The sequence below is a fragment of the Eptatretus burgeri genome, chromosome 7, assembly GCF_056783735.1.
Source record: "Eptatretus burgeri isolate ZD-2024b chromosome 7, Ebu_testis_v1, whole genome shotgun sequence".
Lineage (NCBI taxonomy): Eukaryota > Metazoa > Chordata > Myxini > Myxiniformes > Myxinidae > Eptatretus > Eptatretus burgeri.
The window spans coordinates 81648814-81671198 of record NC_140967.1 but is presented as its reverse complement, the minus strand read 5'-3'; the positions used below and the strand labels follow the sequence as shown (position 1 = coordinate 81671198).

The 22385-nt window shown below is 46.0% G+C and overlaps 1 protein-coding gene across 16 annotated transcripts in view; it reads left to right on the top strand.

Annotated features, from left to right (window-relative positions):
- Positions 1-22385, top strand: part of LOC147023630 (muscleblind-like protein 2a) — a 153630-nt gene that overhangs the window by 53199 nt on the left and 78046 nt on the right. For 3 of the 16 annotated variants that reach the window (XM_085889232.1, XM_085889236.1, XM_085889239.1), the window contains exons 2-3: positions 5174-5370; positions 5597-5776. In XM_085889232.1, the coding sequence (XP_085745358.1) occupies positions 5326-5370; positions 5597-5776 (225 nt within the window). In that variant the 5' untranslated portion in view covers positions 5174-5325. Of the gene's footprint in view, positions 1-609; positions 631-1352; positions 1499-1718; positions 1741-3199; positions 3401-4799; positions 4998-5173; positions 5371-5596; positions 5777-22385 lie in introns of those variants that run through there. The other 13 variants (XM_085889240.1, XM_085889243.1, XM_085889233.1 and 10 more) reach the window with 13 other exon arrangements.

Below are 22385 nucleotides of genomic sequence, written 5' to 3'. Positions count from 1 at the left end.
TTTGCCAGCAAGGGGCACTGCATTTCTGGAGAGTGGGTTTAGCTAGCTGTTCTGCCTGCAATATCCTGATGTTAAGATACCATTGTAAACTTTGCAAAACTTGATCGACAGCATCGGTACTGTGGTCGAATGTCAAATTCTCTCTGTGGCTCAATGCAGAGTTGAACATGTTGACTCACGAGGCGGCTTTCCTTTCAATAACCCTAACTATTGCATTGCCTCTGAAGTTTCATAAATTGTCAGATCAGTTTTCCATGCCCGTTGGCATTCTTTTCACTTGTTTCTTCTTCATATATGATAAAGTCCACGATTCCATAGCTTTGTGCAGAATTTGAAATATTTTTGGGTGTGGTTGCTGTCATTATGGAAGAATATTTTTTTGGAAAATGGAGAGGGAGAGAAACAAACAGAGGGAGAGAGATGCACAGTGGGTAGTTTGCGGCAAACACTTCCGTCCGCTTCCTGGCCCCACCACCAACCTTATCTGGCTGCAGCAGGTGCTTCCTGCTCCGGGCCCTGGGCCGAGCAGATACATAGATTGGGAACCAGACTTCTGCAACATGTATACAGTTCTGGCAGCCGACCACAGGATACCTCCCGATCACACGCATCATCAACAATGCTCCAAAAGTATGGAACAGCTGCTTACAATTGCACCGATTCAACTTGGGGGAGATAATGTAGCTTATTTAGCCTTTTTTGTTGATATGTATGTATGTATATGTATATATATATATATATATATATATATATATATATATATATATATATATATATATATATATATATATATATATATATATATATATATATATATATATATCCTGCTCATTGACTGCCTGATTCATTGGCCATCTGTATCATCAGCTGGGAACCTTCCATCGAGGTTTTTATACTTCAACTATTCAACTTCGACGAATGGTGGGTCCACAACCTTTGTTCTGTCATATATATATATATAGAGGCAGAGAGATGGAGAGAGGAAGAGTGGTTGTGGAAGAAGGAGAGGCGAAAGGATATGGAGGGAGAGAGGGGAAGGAAGAATGATAAAGGGGAAGAGAAAATCAAGAAGAGGTGGGGGGGGGTGGCAGTGGATTTTATGAAACAAATGAGTTGAACACTCCGGCATCATCCCCTGCTGAAGTCATCACTTTAGAGTTTGGCATAATGTACTATTGGTTTAATCATTGTTGCAACTCTAATTAATGAAACCTTTTTATTTTTTTTATTTTTTTTTTGTATTTTCTTTTATTTAATCACAAAGTCAACTAACTCCTTTTGTCATAGTGGAAGCCAGGCGGTATCTCTCTTGAACCAGGGGCCACGTGATTGTGTAAGCAGTGAGTGCACACCCGCACTGTACAGCCAAATGTACCCGTAGTTCCCCTCCCCACGGCTTTCCAAGAGCCCGGTGTGTTCGCATATATTGCTTGGCGTCTCTCCTTGCGGGCACGCGGCACCCGTTCCTTTTTACCCTGATCGAAGTGGGAGTGCACAGGTGGGTTAGTGAGTTTGTAAGTGACAGATGGGCCTTTTGGGCTGGGCTGGGCTGGATATTTGTGCAATGTTTAATTCATGTGGCCAGTATGGTGCAGTTCTCTAAATTTTTTTTCGAGGTACTGCCAGTAAAAAGATTGGCACGAACTGTTGAACAAGTTGGGTGAGTTTAGCCAGTAATCGATCAAGCAACAGCAGTGTGGCATGCTACGTGTGAATTGGAAAGGAAACTCCTGAGTGACGGTAATGTTATCTTCGGATGGGATTGTACAAAGTTCAAAATGCGATATGGCCTTTTTTCAGGCACTATCTGCTCTTTCGAGACTGTCGGCATCCTTTTTACGCACCATGTACTGTCTGTTTTAACGAGGATAATTTGATCATCTGACAAACTGTTGGGTCACTTTCATGAAGGTTTCCAAACGTGTGCTTGGTGAATCTACTGATTTTGGTAGAGCTCGCTTCCAACATTTGTTTTGATTTATGCCGTGCAGTGAGATGTCCTTGTACTGCATGACTGCTGCTTCTTACTGCCCAGTCCTCTAATCTGACACAGGTGCTTGACATGTCGTAAAGCGTGACGGTCATTGGTGAGATTTGTTCAAAGGAGTTAGTGATGGAGAGAACAATTAACGTTCCACGATCCGTTACTTTGACCCAAAATTCGCAAAGCTCGGTCTCGGTGCCATGAGGAAGTCGTCTTGGTTCTCCATGGGCATTGTCATAGATCCTGTCTTTTATACCCATGGTACTGGCAGGTTTGTGCATGAGATGGCCTTAAACGTTCATTTTGTAGGTGACAGGTCAAGACTCGATGTATGATGGATTGTGAGTTAATTGGTTAGGGAAGGGCATTCCAGAGTGAAATTCCACGCTGTCACCGTGTGCTGTAAGGAACAAGTCTTTAATCTCTCAAAGCGACCGGAGCTTTTCTTCTCTGAGATCTCCAGTACCTCGTATGCCAAAGGATTGTGACAATACATGTTGGACTTTTTGTTTCGCAAACATATCTTGCTCGCTTGAGAAACACGCATTCATTTGTCACGGTCCCTCTTGCCATTCACCTTGCTGCCTGAATCTGTGGGCCCTGCTGCTAACAGGAAGTCAAGCCAGCCGCACAGGCACACTGTTGTGCACTGTTCTTGGGTATAGTGAGCCAACTCAGAGACCAGGAAACTAGACATGAAGGGAGGGGCGGGGGGGAGAGGGGGTTGGTGGTGGCAGCAAGTGTGACAATGACGTGGCAAGCAGACTTGTCAGTTGTCATTGTTAAAGGAGGGTTTGACACTTTTTTTTTTTTTTCTTGACTCCCAAATTTTCTTGCTTGAAGTTCAAGGTCTGCCTTTTTTTTGATGCTGCAGTTTGAAGTGATGTGTCTTGCATCTTTTTATTCCAAATCAAAACCAACCCTAATTTTTGCTCTCCTGCTGTTTTTCAAAAAACATAATTCATTGTGATTTTTTATTTTTTTTCTGATGAAGCTTTGTTTTATCACTTCCCAGATTATCCCATCTACCCTCCCATTTTCCTCTCCCCCTCCCCACCTCCAGCCACCCCTCATTCTATTTGGATTCCCCTCCTCTTTCCTGCCCCACCCATCCTGTCCCAAAGTTCAGCCCACAGTCGTGTCCCGCCCGTTCTCTTATTGGTCCATTATTAATGAGGTTGTCCCACTCACTGACTTTCATTGGCTCATAGTGAATGAGAGGGTCCTGTTTGCCAGTTGTCATTGGTTGGCAAAGCGCAGGGGATTCGCTTGCCTCTGGCTGCATTTTGGGAAGATGCTTGGTGATCGTTTGGAGATTTTGATGGAGTAGGATGATATGATTAGTAGTGGCAATGTGACGATGCGCTGTGCTCTGTGCTGTGCCGCTGCTTCCTGAGCAATGCCGTAGCTTTGCGGGTGAGTTGTGCAGTGACGTATTGCTTTTGCTGCCTCTTGCTGCTGTTGCGGCTGCCGTTGCTGCTGCGTCATTCCTGGCTAATGTAGCAACTGCAGCACGGGCACGTGCAGGGAGGTCTTGGATCACAACCTCAGGAGAGATTGAGATAAAGAGGAGAAGGGGAGATGTGGAGGCAGTCGGGAAGGACGATGTGGATGACAGTATACAGAGCAGAAGTCTAACGAGAGGAAACTATGTTTTGGTTTTGGGGGTGGGGGTTGGAGGTAAAGGTAAAGGTAAAGGTAAATGTAAGAAGTGGAGTTGGTGATGAGAAATGGAGGTGTGAAGATATCTAAATGATAATATCTGGTAATGATTTAAAGACTCTCTATCTACCTGTTTTCATAAAAAGAGGAGTCTGCATGATTTGGGCTATTTCCATCATGTGGATCTCAGGTTCCCAATGACCTTTGTTGAAAACCTTTTTTTATTGATAAAAAGCCAACGGCGATATAAGAATGGGCTCGGTGTGAGGTCCACCTTCGATTGTTCCAGTTATTATTCAATATACCTTTGCTGTCTGATGAGACCCCGTATCCGTTAAGATACATCCCACTGCTTGCCAATCATCCAAGCTCTTGCATCCAACCCTTGTTATTGTATACACTATCAATTTTTACTTGAACTCTTTCTCCACCGCATTGTGGATTAGGTACAGATGTTTCGATACTTTCATATTGACATCATTACGAGTCTGATGCAATACGAGTTTCGGAGGCCAGGCGTAGTCTTTCATGAACAAGTCTGATTCTTCTGCTGACCTTCAAATCCCATTATCCCGCAGCTCATTTTGGCGTGGCTCTGTGTCAATTTTTTTGTGGACATAAAATTCCGTATACACGAAGCATCCTCTTTAACCTCGAAACTTAAACCCAGTTCAGTGTTAATCTTGCAGATCTTTGCTCCGGGTCAGAATAGGGAGGGAGAGCGGGTTTCGGCAGCTGCTTGCGATGACTGCCCAGCCTTTCGGCTGGAGCGCTAAAAAAGGGCTGCTTGTTCCTCACAAAGCCGCGATTCTTCCCTCGACATGCCCTCTGTTCCCCGCCATGGCCATGCCGGACTAGTCTCCATAATGTCTAATATGTTGTGTTGCCTGAGCGGAAAGCTCTTGACGCCGAGGATTCCCATTTTAAATCTGTAACCCTTTGGGTTGTTGTTCTGGCTGCGTGCGAGATGTGTGACCCCAGACCCTCCCCTACTCTCCACGACCTCACCGTACCTGCTGTTGAATGTTTCCTGTGCCTATTTGTCGAGCTTGCAGCACGACATGCGCACTTAACGGTCCACTCATAATTTACCGCCAATGGTGGGTCAGACATCCGACAGCGTGCTCGTTGCTAGGCTGGCTGGGCATGCGGTGTGATCCTTCAGTTGACCGTTGTCAAGGTCTCGGACCGTTTGATGTTGTTTGTGGCCATGTTTTTGAGCCTCATGCTGTGGATGTTGCTTGGTGTTTGCTTGCTCTAAAATGCACATCGCATTGCAAATGGATTTTGAGACAGGGCCGTATTCAAGTTCTGGACTGGAGTGGGTAGGGATGGAATTGGACGTTGAATAGTACGTTCGTTTTATTTATCCTTAAACACAATAAACAGTGGTGGTCAACAGTGATTTTGAAATTGGATGAACTTTCTGATCTTTGCGGTGTTTGTAACAGTATTGTTCGTGCTGCAGTGAAAAAGCGGCATTCCGACTTCATCCTCGTCTTCCCTGTGCTGCAAATTGTTTTCCAGCGTCCTGTGAGTAGGTGCACTGTGACAAAAGTGTGGACCAGCGGATCGAGGGGTTTTTATTATAGTTTTTTTCTTTCCTCACCGACTCCTGCTCCGCCCGGCCTCGTTCAAGTTCTCATGCCGCTTGTGTTTTCTCACATCGCTCACCGAGCATGACTGATAGACCAGATTTGCTCTGGTACGGGCGTGGTTCAGAGGTGAGCTCTATTTGTTTGTTTGTTTGTTTGTTTAACCAAACAGTATGCTGGACGAGCATTGTGATGCTGATTTTTGGAAGGTTGAAGCAGTGGTTTAATGACTGGAGCAGGGTTGATAGGCTGTGATGTAAGTGCCGTGTTGTGACCTTCCTCAGCTGAATTACTAGTTTAATTCAATGTAATTTTGCAAATGTTATCATTGTTTTTCTTTTCCATCTGAGCACAGCAGATGCGAGGCTTGTTGGCCACGTCAGGCCGGGATGCACGCTGGCTCACGTTGGAGGTCTGTCGAGAGTTCCAGCGAGGTACATGCAGCCGAGAAGACGACGAATGTCGCTACGCACACCCGCCGAAGCACTGCCAGGTGGACAATGGCCGTGTGGTCGCCTGCTTCGACTCTCTCAAGGTGCGCTTCAGTCACTGTTGCTATTTATTTGAGGGTTTCTCGATCGTTCTGTTTGGGTATTAGCATGATCATTTCTTGAAAATGTTTGTGTGCGCGCGCGCCTGCACACACGTGTCTCATTGACGATTGATCGTGCATCTTTGAAGCATTCACATAAACACATTTTAAATGATTTTTGGTAGTTGCTGGAGAACGTGTGGATTCTGTTAAAATGACAGTTCCCTGTATTTGAATAAAAGGTGAGGTAGCGTACGTATAGTTAGATAGCAGAATACAAATGATAATGACTATGAATGAATGATAATGCATGAAAGGAACCCTTGAATACCTCAGCTTCAGTGAAGTTTTATCCGGTGTACTTTGTACAGGAAGCCTTTCAGCCAGAGCCATAACGGCATCCAGTGTCCAGCCAAATATGATGTGTGCTGACGAGCGTACACTTTCCTCTGCCTGGAAAGTGCTATGTTGATTCTGGAACACATCACTCATTTGCTTTTGGCTCCTGCATGTGATGCATTGAGGACGAGGGACAGTATGTTGTCCGCTCTCCACCATGTGCTAGCTCTCAGTCATGCATGATGGGATTTTAACATGGCAAGCCAGGAATGTGGGCAAATTGTTGGACATCACTGAAAATATTTATGCCGTTCATGTGTTTGAAGTCTCAAGAAGAATTTCAGAGATGAAGTCGGTGTTCACTTTATTACGGATTCCGTAGAAAACCTTTCATTAGCTTTTATTTATTTATTTTCCTTTACAAAGGGAACTCTACACACATTATGAATGTGCTGAGAAACTAATGGAGGAAGTGTTGGTCACTTTTTTTGCCCTTATGCTCTCTTAACTTCTTCGATTAGGGAGCAAAGTCTTTCTGAGTCAAAAGTGGAACTTTGTGGAGGACATTTTGGCCCCGATGAGAATACGGATAACCCATTGATGGGTACAAATGCATCCTTCAGGACCGCTTTCAGAGTCTATTTCAGAAGTGAACAGAGTGCGATTAGTTCAGTAAACTGACACGCAACTTGGAGATTATTTTGAAAGTTGAATAACCTTTATAGTTGTGTCTTGTTTTCTTTGTTTTTTTTTTTGGTGTTTTGTTTAGCTTAGCTTACCACTCACTTCAATGCACCTCATTTGTTTCAAATTTCTCTCAAGTGTTCAATGCTGTCCAAATCTGTTCTTCATTCCAGTCCTTCAAGCTGTCATTTTACTGATTTTTCTTCTTCCACTATACTCAGGGTATTGATTATGATTTTTCTACTTTCGCTCATCTTGTTCGTCTCACATTTGCTCGTTTCCCACCACTGCATTGCTACGTTAACCTTACAGTCATCTATCTCTTCCTTGTTTCCATTATACAGTATTTCCAAATAATTTGTCTCAAAACCAAGTCTACTGAATCAAATAACTGACCAAATACAGCACTGGAGTACCAGGAGAAACCCAAATAGACAAAGATGGAGTGAGTCATCAGGAGGAACCTGGATCAGATTCGGGTTTCGGATGCTACTCCTCCACCCTGAAACCCATCCATGCACAGCCAAGTGAGCCTTACAAAAACTATTTGCAAGATTCACCCCTCCATAGACCAAGAAAAAGAAAGAAAGAAAGATGGAGGACAAAAAGAAACCATGCGCACCGACATAAAAAAACACGCACTCACACACACACACGCACACACCAACAGAAAGCACACATACCTCCTACTCACACCAGAAATATCTTACCACTACTTACCTTACTACAATAGAATGTACACAGGAATCTCCCAGCACACAAAACGATACACAGGCCCTTATGCTATTCAATAATGTTATTCTTCTCATGGTCCTGTTTGTTGTCATCCATGGGGAGGAGAAATCCCTCCTGAGGAAATGATCTGAGTGCAGTAAGAAAGGTTGCACCATTGTTGTGATGGTGCTGGTACCCAGAGTGCCCCAGGAAGTGACGGCACTCCCCCAAAAACTCAGTGGCTGTATTTGTCACATCTAAACAGTACTGTCTCGTGTCTTGTGTATTTGTCTGTATATCCATGTGTGTGAGGTGTGTGTGTCAGCTCCACTACGAGCCTTATAGTCCTGTAAATATATTTTAAAAATGCACAAAATGCAGTGTGACTAAGGATGTATGGGGGGTGGGGGGCAGGGATGGTGAGGGGTCGGTGTGTTTGAGGTTGGGCTGGAATCTTTCACATCTCCATTTGCTGTTATTTACTCATTTTCTGAACCTGAAGAAGAATATAAGGTGTTAGCAGAGATAAATGTTAACACAAAACCAATATTGCATCATTTTCTTCGATTTTCAATGCCATGGATATTGTTTTCTCTTTTTTTTTTCTTCTTATTTTTTTTTCACGAAATGGCCCATTTTCCTTTTTGAACGATTTCACTGTTCACTTGAATTTGATGGGGTTTGTGAGGCTTATGACTTCTTTTTTGCAAATGGCAAAATTAGTGAGGTCTGCTTGCAGCGAGGGAGTGAACTGAAGTTCTTTCATCCTCCAATTTTCAGCGTTATCGCCAACTATATCAGACAACCGAACAACATTTGTCTTCCGTTTGATTCCGGCAAAAATATTTCACAAGCTTCTCTCTCTCTCTCTCTCTCTCTCTCTCTCTCTCTCTCTCTCTCTCTCTCTCTCTCTCTCTCTCTCTCTCTCTCTCTCTCTCTCTCTTGCTATCTCTCTCTCTCTCTCTTGCTATCTCTCTCTCTCTCTCTCTCTCTCTCTCTCTCTCTCTCTCTCTCTCTCTCTCTCTTGCTATCTCTCTCTCTCTCTCTCTCTCTCTCTCTCTCTCTCTCTCTCTCTCTCTCTCTCTCTCTCTCTCTCTCTCTCTCTCTCTCTCTCTCTCTCTCTCTCTCTCTCTCTCTCTCTCTCTCTCTCGGCCATTTTAATTGATCCTTTCTTGCACTTGTGTTTTGTGTTAAGTTTCTACTCGCAACATGATCAACCCAACTCATTTGGTTTCGTCAGTAAGTTTCTCGTATTCTGTGAAAGTACACCCAGCTTACAACGGGCAGATTCTGAACATGACGTGCTTTGTGCTGGCTTATATCAATGACATAATGTGACGAGATGTTTGGCTGTAAAATGCCGACCAAGGTAGGTACTTTGCTTCATCTCTGCTCCTCTAACTTTTTTTCTGTTTTTCATTTTTCATACATACCTTATGCACAGCCAAGGAAATGAAACGCTATGTTGGTTAAATAAACATCTCCACTCTTGTAGTGACTAGCTTCCTGTTTTCCCTTTTCACACCCGTGTTTGTCGTGGAGGAGGGAGTGTTAAGAGACAGATCATGAGGGGAAGTGTGGAGGGTGAAAGGGGGAAGGGGGGGGGTTAGTAGGTAAGAGTGGATTATTATCCTGTTTTGATTTGTCCCTTGTGTCATCTCACCCATTTCCTTCACTTAATTTATGTACAAACCTCAAAATTTTCCTTGAATAATGAAAAATATTTGGGCCGTGGAGTAATGATGATTGTTATTATCGTTAATTTATGTCCACGTGATGCACACATTTAAATTTTTGTGATTTCCTCTACTTTGCATTCATTTTATTACCGCTGACACCGAAGATGTACGGAGGTTATGTTTTCACCCCTGTTTGTCTGTGAGCAGGATATCTCAAAAGGTATTCGATGGATTCGGATGAAATTTGGTGGACAAGTTGGGTGTGTGATGACGACAAATTGATTTGATTTTGGTGAAGATCCGGATCCAGATATTATTTTTAAAGTGCTTCTTCACCATTGAGAGATGGGGCAAAAACCTATATACAGTACAGCATGATATATTGATATCTCAAAAAGTTATGGACAGGTAATGACCAAATCTGGTGGATGAGTTGGGTAGGTGACAAGAACAAGCCGATTCGATTTTGGTTAAAGGGGGACCCAAAGGCCCAGACCACCTTGATGCTAATCTATCGCTTGATACCCTACAAAATAGATACGATGTGTCTTTTTCCAGTTTCCATATTATAAAGTACAGTAGGTAAGTTTGCGATTCAAAAGTCGAAATCTTCTTCAGATTATCCCTGACGTCACACCCGCAAATAGAACACCAGATCCATACTGTCTCCAGGTTACATCGCGTTACTATTTAACTCAAAACGGCTAATAATTTTCGATTATTCACAAATATGCCGAATCGATGCATCCTTGGGACTTGTATAGTAAAACAAACCGAGATGGCTTCATGCTGCACCATTGGCCAAAAGACCTGAAGTTTGCCAGAAATTGGATGAGGTTTGTCCGAAATACCCGAGTGTGGATTGGGCATAGAAAATGTTCACTTTTGTGCTCGGAACATGTTACAGAGCACGTTATGAAACAACAGAGATGGATAGATCTTGTGGTTATTCACCATGATTGAGAGAGGATGCTATCCCCATGATTAAGCGGAAGAAACCACTGTCGCTCGAAACTGTAACACCATCTCTGCTGAGCTACAACGTACACTTGCAATTTGAGTGGTGAATCGAGCACCTGTTGCCATTGCTCGACATTTTACCACAAGAGCACCTGAAAATAATGATCTATTATCAACACAACTTTCTACAAGTCAAATGAGCCACCATCTATTTATGGTGGAGAGAAAAGATGTGTTGTTGCGGATCCTGGGTTCGAGGCTTTGCCACGAGGGGAAGCACCCGGGTCCCTGCCGAACAGTCCTGATTACGCCAGGCAAAGATAACTCTGTGCACCGGCAGGTTGATAGGCAACCATGAACGTCGATTGGCACATCCAATCCAGGCAGGGTTACACGACTTCGCTTGATACCTTACCTGTGGACAGCCGGATAATTGGGGTCACGTGCCCTCAGCGCACACTCGGATTACTGCCGAGCGTTACAGTGAGTGTGCGCTGGCTGACAAAGCAAATTATTGGGGTAGAAGGTCCCATCTAACCTTACTTGTGCACTACATCGGACCAATAAAGGAAAAGACAACCGAGACGGATTGGAAATAGCAATAAACAATTATTTATTACAAACACAAGCAAGCAATCATTTAAAAGCAAGTATTTATTGGCAAGAAAGCAAAAAGGCACGTAACAGCATATTTAACCACAACATGCATTCTTCTTCGATCTTACTTAAACAAAAGACTTAGCCATCATTTACTGAGGGGTGAAGAATAAAACAAGAAGGACTTGAAAATAAAATAAATGTAATGAATGGAGAAAAGGAAAGCAGTCTTTCCTTCTCTCCCTCACCTCACACAAATATACAGGAGACTGCAAAGGAAAATGGTTGGGGAAGATGGGCAGTGGTGACTGGTGATGTGAAGTGATGGGGACACAGCCGCATCCCTGAGGTGCTCAGACCCAGTAGTCGAGTCCTCTCTAGCATTCCGGCAATGTCAGTTAGATGTGCGACTCACCATCCTCTGCTTCAGTTTCTTCCTCCTCAAGCCCCCGTCTGAGGTGCCGCCATTCACCCTCCTCGTCCTTCGTGGCTGACAGGATCGAGAATGCAGGATGACGCTTGTAGAAGGAGTGTTCTTTTTCCACAGAAGCTCGACACCAACTGCTCGTGAAATCTTCCTTCAATTACCCTCACGTGCTTTTGTTCCTTCCCTCACGAGCCTTCGAACTCTGAGTCTTCTGCTCATGCGAGCTTGTCCTGTTAATTTCTCCTTTCTGCCTTTTGCTTCTCTCACCCTTTCTGCTTTCTGAGCCGTCTGATCAGGAGCGTTTTTCGTCCCTGCTCGCGCGAGCCTGTACCGTTCGTTTCTCTCTTCGCCCTTCTCCTGCTTCTTCTTCGCATCAGCTTTCATCCCCTCCTCCCACAAATCATCTCCCCCTCCCATTGGTCCGCAGCTGATGGGGTGGGGGGTGCATGATGTCACTTGTGAAAATTTCCACGCCATTCTGAGGGAACTTTCAACGAAGCCCCCTCCCCGCCCTCGGCGTGGACACAGCTGCGACGAGAGCCCCCAACCCCCTCCCCACATGCGCAAAACGTCCACTCACGCTGCTTTACACTGTAAAGGATTTGACCGAGGACTCAAACTTTCAGGGTCCCACCCCTCCACAATCCCCACACAATCCTCCATCAAACATCACCCCCACAATCCCCACCACCATCCCACACCCCCCTCCACCATTCCCCCATAACCATCACCCCCACAATACCCAGGTCAGGTCAGGTATGGGAGCATGTGCCAGAACAGCGCGTCGCTGCGTCCACTTTCCGCCGGTACTCCAGGGGCCTCCGTCTGGCCATCCCCCAGGCAGATGCCAGGCCCATCCCCATCTCCTTGAGATGATGGTCAACCTGCTGCAACCATGAGGCACGTGGTCGGCCCACTGGCCTCCTCCACTCATGAGACTCCCTCGCTGAGAGAATCTGGTGAGCAGGATCAGCGTCAGGAAAACGAGCCACATGTCCATACAGCCGCAGCTGACGCTCACGGACTATGCAGGTAACAAATCTCATCCGAGTCTCTCTCAGCAACCGCTCGTTGGACACAAAATCCGACCAGCGATAGCCAAGGATTCTCCGAAGAGACCTGGTACCAAAGGAATTAAGTCTCCGTCTCAGATCCTTGGTCAAAGTCCAAGTCTCGCACCCATAGAGCAAGACTGGAAGTACCAAGGACCTGAAGACTCGGACTTTCGTCCTCCCGCACAGGTACCGGCAGCGCCACACCCCATGATCCAGTGAATCCATGACTCCCCAGGCCCGACCCAGACGTCTATTGACCTCCGGCTCACAACCTGCGGAGACATGAATATCACTGCCAAGGTAAGTGAATCTATCCACGACCTCAACATCCTCACCACAAACAGACACAGACAGGACAGCAGCATCCAAGATGTCACCGAAGGCCTGGATCTTTGTTTTGACCCAAGAAATCCGTAATCCCAACGGCTCCGACTCCTCATTCAGCACCTCGAGGGCCCCCAAGAGGATGTCTAAAGTCTCCGCAAAGATGACTGCATCATCTGCAAAATCAAGGTCCGAGATCTTGACATTGCCAAACGATGCACCGCAACTTGATCTCTCCGACATCCTCCCAAAAATCCAGTCCATACAAGTGCTGAAAAGTGTGGGGGCAAGTACACATCCCTGACGAACTCCAGTAACAACTGGAAATAAGTCAGAGGCGGTACCACCACACTTCACAGCACTCTCAGTACCAGAGTAGAGTTCAGACATCAGATCGATCAGTTTCGGTGGCACCCCACGAAGACCAAGAATCCTCCAGAGGACATCCCGATTCACTGAATCGAACGCTTTACAGAGATCAACATAGGCTGCAAGCAGCCCCTGCCGAAACTCTCGTCTGCGTTCAGTGAGGACACGAAGAGCAAGGATACGGTCAATCGTTGACCTCTTTGGTGTAAAGCCTGACTGCTCTGGACGCTGGTGCTCAAGCAGATGGTGGCGAACCCTATCAAGAATTATCCGAGCAAAGACCTTGCCCGGCACTGAGAGCAGCGTCACCCCTCGGTAGTTGTTGCAGTCTTGGCGATCACCCTTCCCTTTCCAGAGAGGGACAACAAGGCCCCTCTTCCAGTCAGTTGGGATGATGCCTGTGTTCCAGGCAGAGCACAAAACTGCATGCAACGACGCGAGTGCAGCATTTCCACCAGCCTTGAGAAGTTCAGCATGGATGCCACAGATCCCTGGAGCTTTGCCCCGTTTCAACTGGTTCACCGCAGCCCGTGTTTCCACAAGCGATGGTGGACCACAGTTGATTCGAGGGTCAGCAACAGGGATTGTAACACCCTTGACGTCCAACTCGACAGCTGGGGGATCAGCCTGGTACAACCGCTCAAAGTAACCGGCCCAGCGGGCCTTCACTTCAGACTCCTCTGTCAAGAGCCTACCACTCTCTGCTCGAACTGCAGTGCTCCGAGGGATGGGCTTGGATGAACGTAATGCGCGAATTCCCCTGTAAGCGGGACGAGAATCACCTGTCCACAGGTGATGCTCTACCCCTCACAGATTCCTCGCACATAGGCCTCCTTGTCCACCCTCAGTGCACGTACAGTTTTACGCCTCAGCTCCCTGAACAGCTCAGCTCTGCCATTCAGCCTGGCCCTGCGACTCTGATCAATGGTATCCAGTGTCCCTTGAGAGACAAAATTCTTCTTTGCCCTGCGGTGAACTCCAAGGCATCCACCGGCAACATCAAGGACGGTGGTCTTGAAGGTGCTCCACAACTCTTCAGGACCCCCCAAAGCACCCAGACCCCCCAAGTGTCCACTCAGCCTGTTCGCAAACTCCTCAGCTACTCTCTCATCCCTGAGCTTGGCAACATCCAGCCTAGGCTGGGATGGTACCATTCTCCAGGATTTAAGGTGCAGCTTTAGAGTTGCTACAACAAGCCTGTGGTCAGTATTGAGGAACTGAGCACTCCGGTAGACCCTGCAGTTCTGGATCATCCTCCAACGACCGTCAATGAGGACATGGTCAATCTCCTTTGCCACACCGCCAGCGTTGGAATACCAAGTCCAGCGATGAGCTTGCGGGCGCTGAAACCATGAACCAGCCACCCTAAGTCCATGACTTCTTGCAAAGTCAAGGAACTTAGTGCTATTCTGGTTCATAGTTCCTGACCCATGGGGACCAACACACACCTCATAACCGTCCCTATCAGTTCCAGTCGATGCATTGAAATCCCCCAAGACTAGAAGTGTATCTCGTCTGGGGCACTGATCAACCACAGACTCGAGTGTGGCGTAGAATGCATCCTTCACGGTAAGATCGCTCGCCTCAGTCGGAGCATAAATAGAGACCAGGGAAATGACACCTAAGGAGTGACGAATCCTTAATCTCATAATACGCTCGTTGACCGGTGTTACCTCAATTATCATTGGGGTCAGCTTATTGGACACAGCTACAGCAACTCCTTGGGTATGGTAACCATCAGAGTGACCAGACCAATAGTAGGTGTAACCACCCACCATTATCTCGCCGCAATCCGGTCTCCGAACCTCAGAGAGAGCTGCAATCCCGATGTCCAAACGCTTGAGCTCAGATGATAACAGAGACAGGTGATCATCCTCTCTTAGGGATAGGACATTCCAGGCACCCACCCGAAGGGACCGCCTCAGGTTAACCCAAGGAGACCGCCGTCTGGTGGACGACACCTCAGCACCACTCCGACACACTCTCCCGCAATCTGACCCAGGGATGTTACCCCGTGGTTTCCCTCCTATCAAAGATTGGGGGTCCCGAAGGCTTTGCCCCAATCCCATCATCCGGTGAGCTGCCCTGCGAAGGGAAGCTGCACAGGAGGTACTCCCACGGAGTGGGTTTTCAGATTTTTTTGCGTTTTTGCGTTTTGCGGAATGAAGCGTTTTACGGTGGCTGGAGTGCAAATCCTGCCACCAACCTCCTAATAAGAAGTAACCCAACTGCAGGAGGACGTCCGCAGACACAGTTGGGCACTAGATATGGATGGCCGTTGGCTCACAAGGAGCTCCTCCGCCCTTTGACAGGTTTTGTTTTTAATCCTGCTGGGTGTCCATATCCAAACACCCTCCTCACCAGAAAACCTGGTGGGGGAGACGGTTTAGTCGCCGACAACCCGACCATGGAACAGGTTAGTACAGGTTTACATGGTACCTGTAGCAGGTCACAGATCGAACCTGACCTGACAAAAGGTCAGGTTACCACCCACCACCCACCCACCACCATCCTACACTCCCTCTACACCATCCTACACTCCCTACAATACCCACCACCACCACAATCCCCCATCACCCTCACAATGCCATCACCACCATCCTACACTCCCTCTCCACCCTCCTCCCCCTCCATAATCCACCATCCACTGGGGAGGGACATTAACACCTCACGGACATGACGGGACACGACACAGACACAAATGGCATCCGGGGAAAGTATGAAATGGGACGATCCTTTAACATACATGACACCTGGTCAACCTGTGATGGTGGGACAAAGCATTAGTCACCCATTTTGTACCTGGTGTAGGCTGTCTGACGATGATGGGTATTTCTGCTCGAGTAATATATAAACCTATTTATCAATTAATACAATGTCCCTCCCTTTATAAATCGTCATTTGAGTGGAAAGTCAATCCCAACTGAGCTGAAGTGATCATGTGACCAGCGTTTTCATCTTCACAAACACTTTCGCCTTCTTCCTCTGAATCGCTTGCACAAGGCTCAAAACAATTCTGCTCCACAATTCCCAAGAAAAGTGTTTCCAAAACTAATTTTGTCTCCCATAGTTTCGTCCAAATTCCACTGATCACTTTCAACATTCTGAGAATCTTCGGAGTTGCTAATGACGGTGGAATCAGTTTCGGAATCCTAGCTCGACATGCACTGTTTCTCGATGTAAGCCACCATTTGGATCAATATGGTTTAAAGGTGTGACGTCATTGGTGAAATCAAAAATCGACACTCTAGGGCTTTTTTAGACACTTTGTGATTGGAAAAATAATTTCCAATTTTTTTTTTTTGCCCTTCAAATTACACCGTTGTTAATGATTTTCAATGTCTTTTCAGAAAAAAAATAAATTGTTTCAGTTTCCCATTAAGGTCCGGATGCAGATCTCGCCGATCAGTGAGATACAAAACTTACAGATACAAAACTGTTCAGCCTGGCGGAGGTATGCGCTCTACCGAGTGCCGTTGTAGTTACCCTCGCCAAAAGAGAGGGCATTGCATTTGGGTCTGTTGGGTCGCCGAAATAGGTGACCCTTATTGTCAGGAATTCTGTCTGTTTGTTTGGATGTTTGTTCGTTTGTCATCAGCATAATTGGTAGTAAACGTGGGTGGATTTTGACCAAACTCGGGAGGTTGGTACATCTTATGACCTAGTGCTTTGGAAATTGTGATGGTTGCTAGGGACGCTTTGGTTCCCTCGCAACAACCGAAAAACCTTCAAAATATGTACTGTTCACGCGAAATCAATTCCGAAAGCCATTATCCCACGTAGGGTTATGAAATTTGGCACGAATGATCTACAGGTGATCTATCAAATATATTCCGGTTTTTGTGATATATGGAATACTTTACCCGCAGCGCCCCCTACAATTATGGTATGCGTGAAAATTGGCGAAAATTGAAGGCCCCCGAGCGACCAGGTGAGTGCATCGATACGAATGAAACTTTGCAGGTTCATGGTACTCAATGAGTACTACAACTTTGCCTCAGGACATATTGATGGATTTCGCTTAGGTCAGGGGTCAAAGGTCAATTAGTGCAAAAATCGATAATATGCGAGAGCTGGTGGTGCCTTCAAGCCAAATGCTACTCCTCCTAGGGTTATGGTCGGACGGTCATGAAAATTCACACTAATCATCTGGAATACATTGTGCACAAACGATCGGGCCGGATTTTCGATTTAGATCTTTGTTCACCCACAGCACCCCCTCGAACTTTGGGGATTTCCGATTTCAAACCGCATTTTCGGTACTTGTCATTCAAATGGACACGGAGTAGTTATCAGTAGATGGAACTGGATGAGATTTGATATGCATAATCTTAAGGTGATTCCCTATCCGCTATATGACATCCATTTTGCTCTATATCTTATAGTTTCCATGCTCGGCGACCCATCGCCACCTATAGTGTAGCAGCATAGCAAATCTGTTGTGCATTTTGTGATACAAGCACCAAATTTGGCACAAATGTACATTAATATGTTGTGAACATTTTCAGATATTGGGCCACTTGAAATTCTCTCTTTATGTCCGCCATATTGGATTTCAAAATGGCCGCCACTTGAAATCTACATTTGCTATTATCTCTGGATGTAATGCAGCTATTGACTTGATTCTGGTATCTAAATGTATGTTTTTGGGGGCAAGGAATCCAATGGTACCATTTTCAACTTAATATTATCTATCACAGTCTGTTATATAATTTTATTTGGAAATTATCTTGGCAAATATTGGATTCAACACAATACTTTGAAAAGAATGTCTTCGTTCTGTAAATGTCTTAGGTATAATACTGACATGCTACATGGTCTAGTATTTGAGGCTCGGTGTACTGGTATCTGAGGCTAGGTATATACCGGTACTGAAGATACGTGTACATAAACAGTGTCATGTTAACAAGTTCAGCATTGCCACAAGTACATGTATGGTGTTGACTCATCGTCATGTGCAGTCCCCTTCATACACACAGAGGGCTGTGCACTGAAGGGCAGCCTTTTTGCACTTGCAGTGCCTCACACACCCTTTCTTGCACTTGCAAGAAACCAGCTCAATGCAGCTGTGAGCTGCCTCAGTTAGCCTGGTCCAGTAAAGTGTGTACTGTCCTTCTCCAGTCCTTGACCAACCTCAGTTGGTTGGTGGAGGGAGCTCTGGTGCTGGCAGCAGTATCTGACCCCACACATGTCCACCTTGATACACTGCCCTCTTGACATGTTCCTCTAGAGCTGCCTTCGTTGGAGGGATGAGCTGCACATTGTTCTTCCTTGCGAAGAGTTTCCTCCTGGCCTTGTCAATGTCTGTGCATTTGCTGGTTCGATCATACAACAGGATCACGAACCTCTCGATGATGCGCATTGCATCGTCTGGTATGTCACGAGGTGCAGAGGACAGCAGCAGCCCTCAGTGAGTTCTGGCAGTACTGTCCAGACTGCCCACGCAGTCTTCTTGCCATGTCTATGAAAACTAAACACAGTGTCGCATCCAGTAAGAGCGTGGAACATTGGCAGTGCACGAGCCTTCTCTCGTCCCAATCTAGCTGCTATTTCGTGTGCTGCTAGGTATCGGAAACTCTGGCCTGTTCCGAATGCCAGCCACAGTTTGTCTTCTGGTTGCAACTCCTGTGCCAGGGACACTGCCAGCACCACAACATCGGTGTCTACAGTCCGGATGAGTATTGTATGGTGTCCATGCTGGACTGCGTGAGATGCATGCAGCAACATCCGACTGTCAGCTTTTTCATGGTTACATGGGGCGAGTGAGGTCAGATCTGGCAGTAGTGGCTTGCTGAGCACTGCCTCTCCATCAGTAATGACAAGTTGCTTGTCCTCCTGGTCAAACCATTCCATGAGAGCTGCTGAGAGGAACCTGAACAGCTCGGTCTTGTTGCTGTCCACTCGTAGGAAGTTCTGCCAGTTTCCTGGTATGGCTGCGGCAGCCACCACACGTCTCCGCACACCTTGTCCCCGCTTTGCACGTGTACTACCTTTCAGTGAATCAGCAAGGTAAGTATCCCAGACCAGATCCAGGCGTGACACGGTTTGCAGCTTTGTGGACATATATGGGATGAAGATCTGTTGTGCATACTCTTCAAAGGTCTTTGATGCAGCTGGCTTCAGCATCTGGACGATGGCTGCTCCATCAAGCACAATACAGGTCGTGACAGGAGTCACTGTCTTTGCGTCGGAGACTTCTCCCAAGCATGTGAGGAGATCACTCTTTGTACCAGTGCTGAGGCTTCCACCATCAGACAATGCAGGAGGACATGCCTGATTCTCGTGACAAAAGAACTCCTCAAGGTTTCCATCCCTCGTCTGGCAGCCAATGTACAGGCGTGCGAAGAGTTCACGGTCATTCTTGATGGAGGCGAGCTGTTGCTGACCTATGCTCTGGCTTCTTGGAGTGGAAGTGCTGAACACCTTCAGCTTGTTACGAGGAATGGGTGCGTCCACTGCCTTTGTTCTGTCCAACAGACACTCTCTGGTGAAAGCCTCGAACTGCTCTTGGCCAATCCTCTTGGCATTCATCACGGTCTCCACAGCAGCAGGATCTGCGATCTCCTTTGTGTCCAGTTTGACTACATCCTGACTCTCCTCCTCGAATGGGTTGCCCATCTCCTCTATGACACCGACGAGAGAGCGAACATCTTTCACAAATAAGGCCTGTACACTTGGCGTCTGATCATGATGACGTGTGTCTGCTGTTTGCCGTCTCCAGTGTTGGTTCCCATCCTGGAATTCTTCGATCACCCTGGCAACTTCTGGTCCCGCAACCATCCAGCGACGTAGGGCACTAGGGTTGTCAGTGAGCCCAACTGCTCCACCGTCTCCTTTGATGCAGGCATTATTCTGCTCATGTGCCTGGTCAATCGGGATTGAAGAGAACACCCTCTGTGTTTTCTGAACGGTGAAGTGGCTTTCCCTGAATTTCCTGGCTACATCTGGGTGTTTGATGGTGAGTTTGGCCATGTCCTTCAGGTGCACTGGTATCCACCTAGCATAGTGGGTGTGATCCAGTGCATGGAACCAGGGGACCAGCTCTGTCAGAGCATCGAGGTACATCATTAACGATCCCTGCCTGAGAGAACGCACATACACGAGAACCAACAGTTCTAGTTCCAGCACGGTTGCCCAGTAGTGAAACTGGGGGATGTCTTCTCCTCTCTGGCAACACCAGTCTTCAAACTCCGGAAGGTCCTCTGCATCCCTGGTTTCTCCCAGACAGTAGTGGTTGTAGGCACGGTGTTGCAGGATGTACAGTGCTGCTGCAATCACTTGATGCGAATTTATATTTTAGACTGCCAGTATATATGAGCTTGTCTGAGTTGTTTCTAGTGATTTAGTATAGTTTTTTTAAATTTATATTTGCAGAACTAAGACATTCTTTTCAAAGTATTGTGTTGAATCCAATATTTGCCAAGATAATTTCCAAATAAAATTATATAACAGACTGTGATAGATAATATTAAGTTGAAAATGGTACCATTGGATTCCTTGCCCCCAAAAACATACATTTAGATACCAGAATCAAGTCAATAGCTGCATTACGTCCAGAGATAATAGCAAATGTAGATTTCAAGTGGCGGCAATTTTGAAATCCAATATGGCGGACATAAAGAGAGAATTTCAAGTGGCCTAATATCTCAAAATGTTCGCAACATATTAATGTACATTTGTGCTAAATTTGGTGCTTGTATCACAAAATGCACAATTCTTTTTGAATATTTGGGCTAAGCCGCCCCACTACTACCAGCTTGTCTGTCTGTTTGTTTGTTTATCCGGACAGAACATGACTGTTTTTCTCTGCAATCCCTTGTCAGATTGAGACAAAATTTTCACCATGGGAGCGACTACTCATATAGAATGTTTTAATTATAATTATGACGTCATAGGTCATGTGGTTTAGCAGCCATATTGTTTTTTTTTTTAAAAATAGATAACCTTTAAAAGTCTTCTTCTCTAAAACGGCTGAACAGATTGAGGCAAAACTTTACAAGTTTGGCCGCCTATCCATGAGGAACAAAACATACATCATCGGTTCATCATCATGACATCATCGGTCACATGGTTTGGCAGCCATATTGGATTTACCCAAAAACCGATGAAAATCTTCTCCAGAACGGCATGACAGTTTGAGGGGAAACTTAACACAAATGTTCCCAAAGCCTTGTGGATACCAGGGTATTCACAAATAATTTAATTGATAGGTCACATGATCTGGCAAGCTACTCTGGATTGAGTGAAAATCTTAAAAAAAATTATTTATCTGGAACCACCTCATCGATCGACATCAAACTTCACAATTATGATCGAGTAGCGATGGGGAATATATATTTGAAATTTCAACCTCATCAGATGCATGGTCTGGCAGCCAGAATTGTTTAATATTTTTGATCTGGGTCCTTTTTATTTATTTATTTATTTTGAATAAGGCTCATTTGGCTGTGCCTGGATGGGTTTTGAGGGTAGAGGAGTAGCAGCTGAAATGTGAATCCTACCCAGGTTCCTCCTCAGCCTGGTGTTGACTTAGTGGTTAGGTTGGCGGCTTGGGATCCTAGGGTCCTGAGTTCAAGCCCCGTTGGCCGCTGAATTAAAATACACCAGGAGGTCGACTCAGCCTGTCATCCTTCCGAGGTCGGCAAAATGAGTACCAGTGTACTGGTAAAGGGGACACTGCATCAGCGGCATAGCCGTGTCCTAACCAATGATTCAACCAGCAGCCACAGGCTGCACTCGATAGAGAGAGAGGTTCTTCCTGATGACTTCATCATTGATTTTTGCTTGTTCGTGTTCCTTCTGATGACTCCAATGCAGGACTGTGTACCTATTTTGTCTTCCATTTGATTGGAATTTAATTAATTTTAATCCCATTCTGAATTCAGTTGAATAATAATAAACGTCATGGGTCAGGGTCAAGTGTCTGATCAAAGCGGGATCTCTTGGTACCCGGTGATCACTGCCAGCAGTTATAAAGTGGCAGTTATAGTTATGTCTATTATTAATTACGTAACACCAGCACACAAACACCACACAAAATAGACTTCACAAAACTGCACAAATACCACACAAAACAAGTCCTGGTGAGGGCCTGCAATCTCTGGTTGCTCTTTTTCTTGTTTATATTTTGTCACCTTCCATTTATGAAGCTAGTTTCATTATTCAGTGATTTTATAAACTGAGATAAAAAATATTTTGTGTACTAGAACACAGGATGCATTCATCTGGGAAATTGCCTTGGTCAGGTCAGGTCAGGTATGGGAGCATGCTCCAGAGCAGCGAGTCGCTGCGTGCACTTTCCGCCGGTACTCCAGGGACCTCCGTCTGGCCATCCCCCAGGCAGATGGCTGGCCCATCCCCATCTCCATGAGATGCCGATCAACCTGCTGCAACCACGAGGCACGTGGTTGGCCCATTGACCTCCTCCAGTCACGAGACTCTCGCTGAGAGAATCTGGTGAGCAG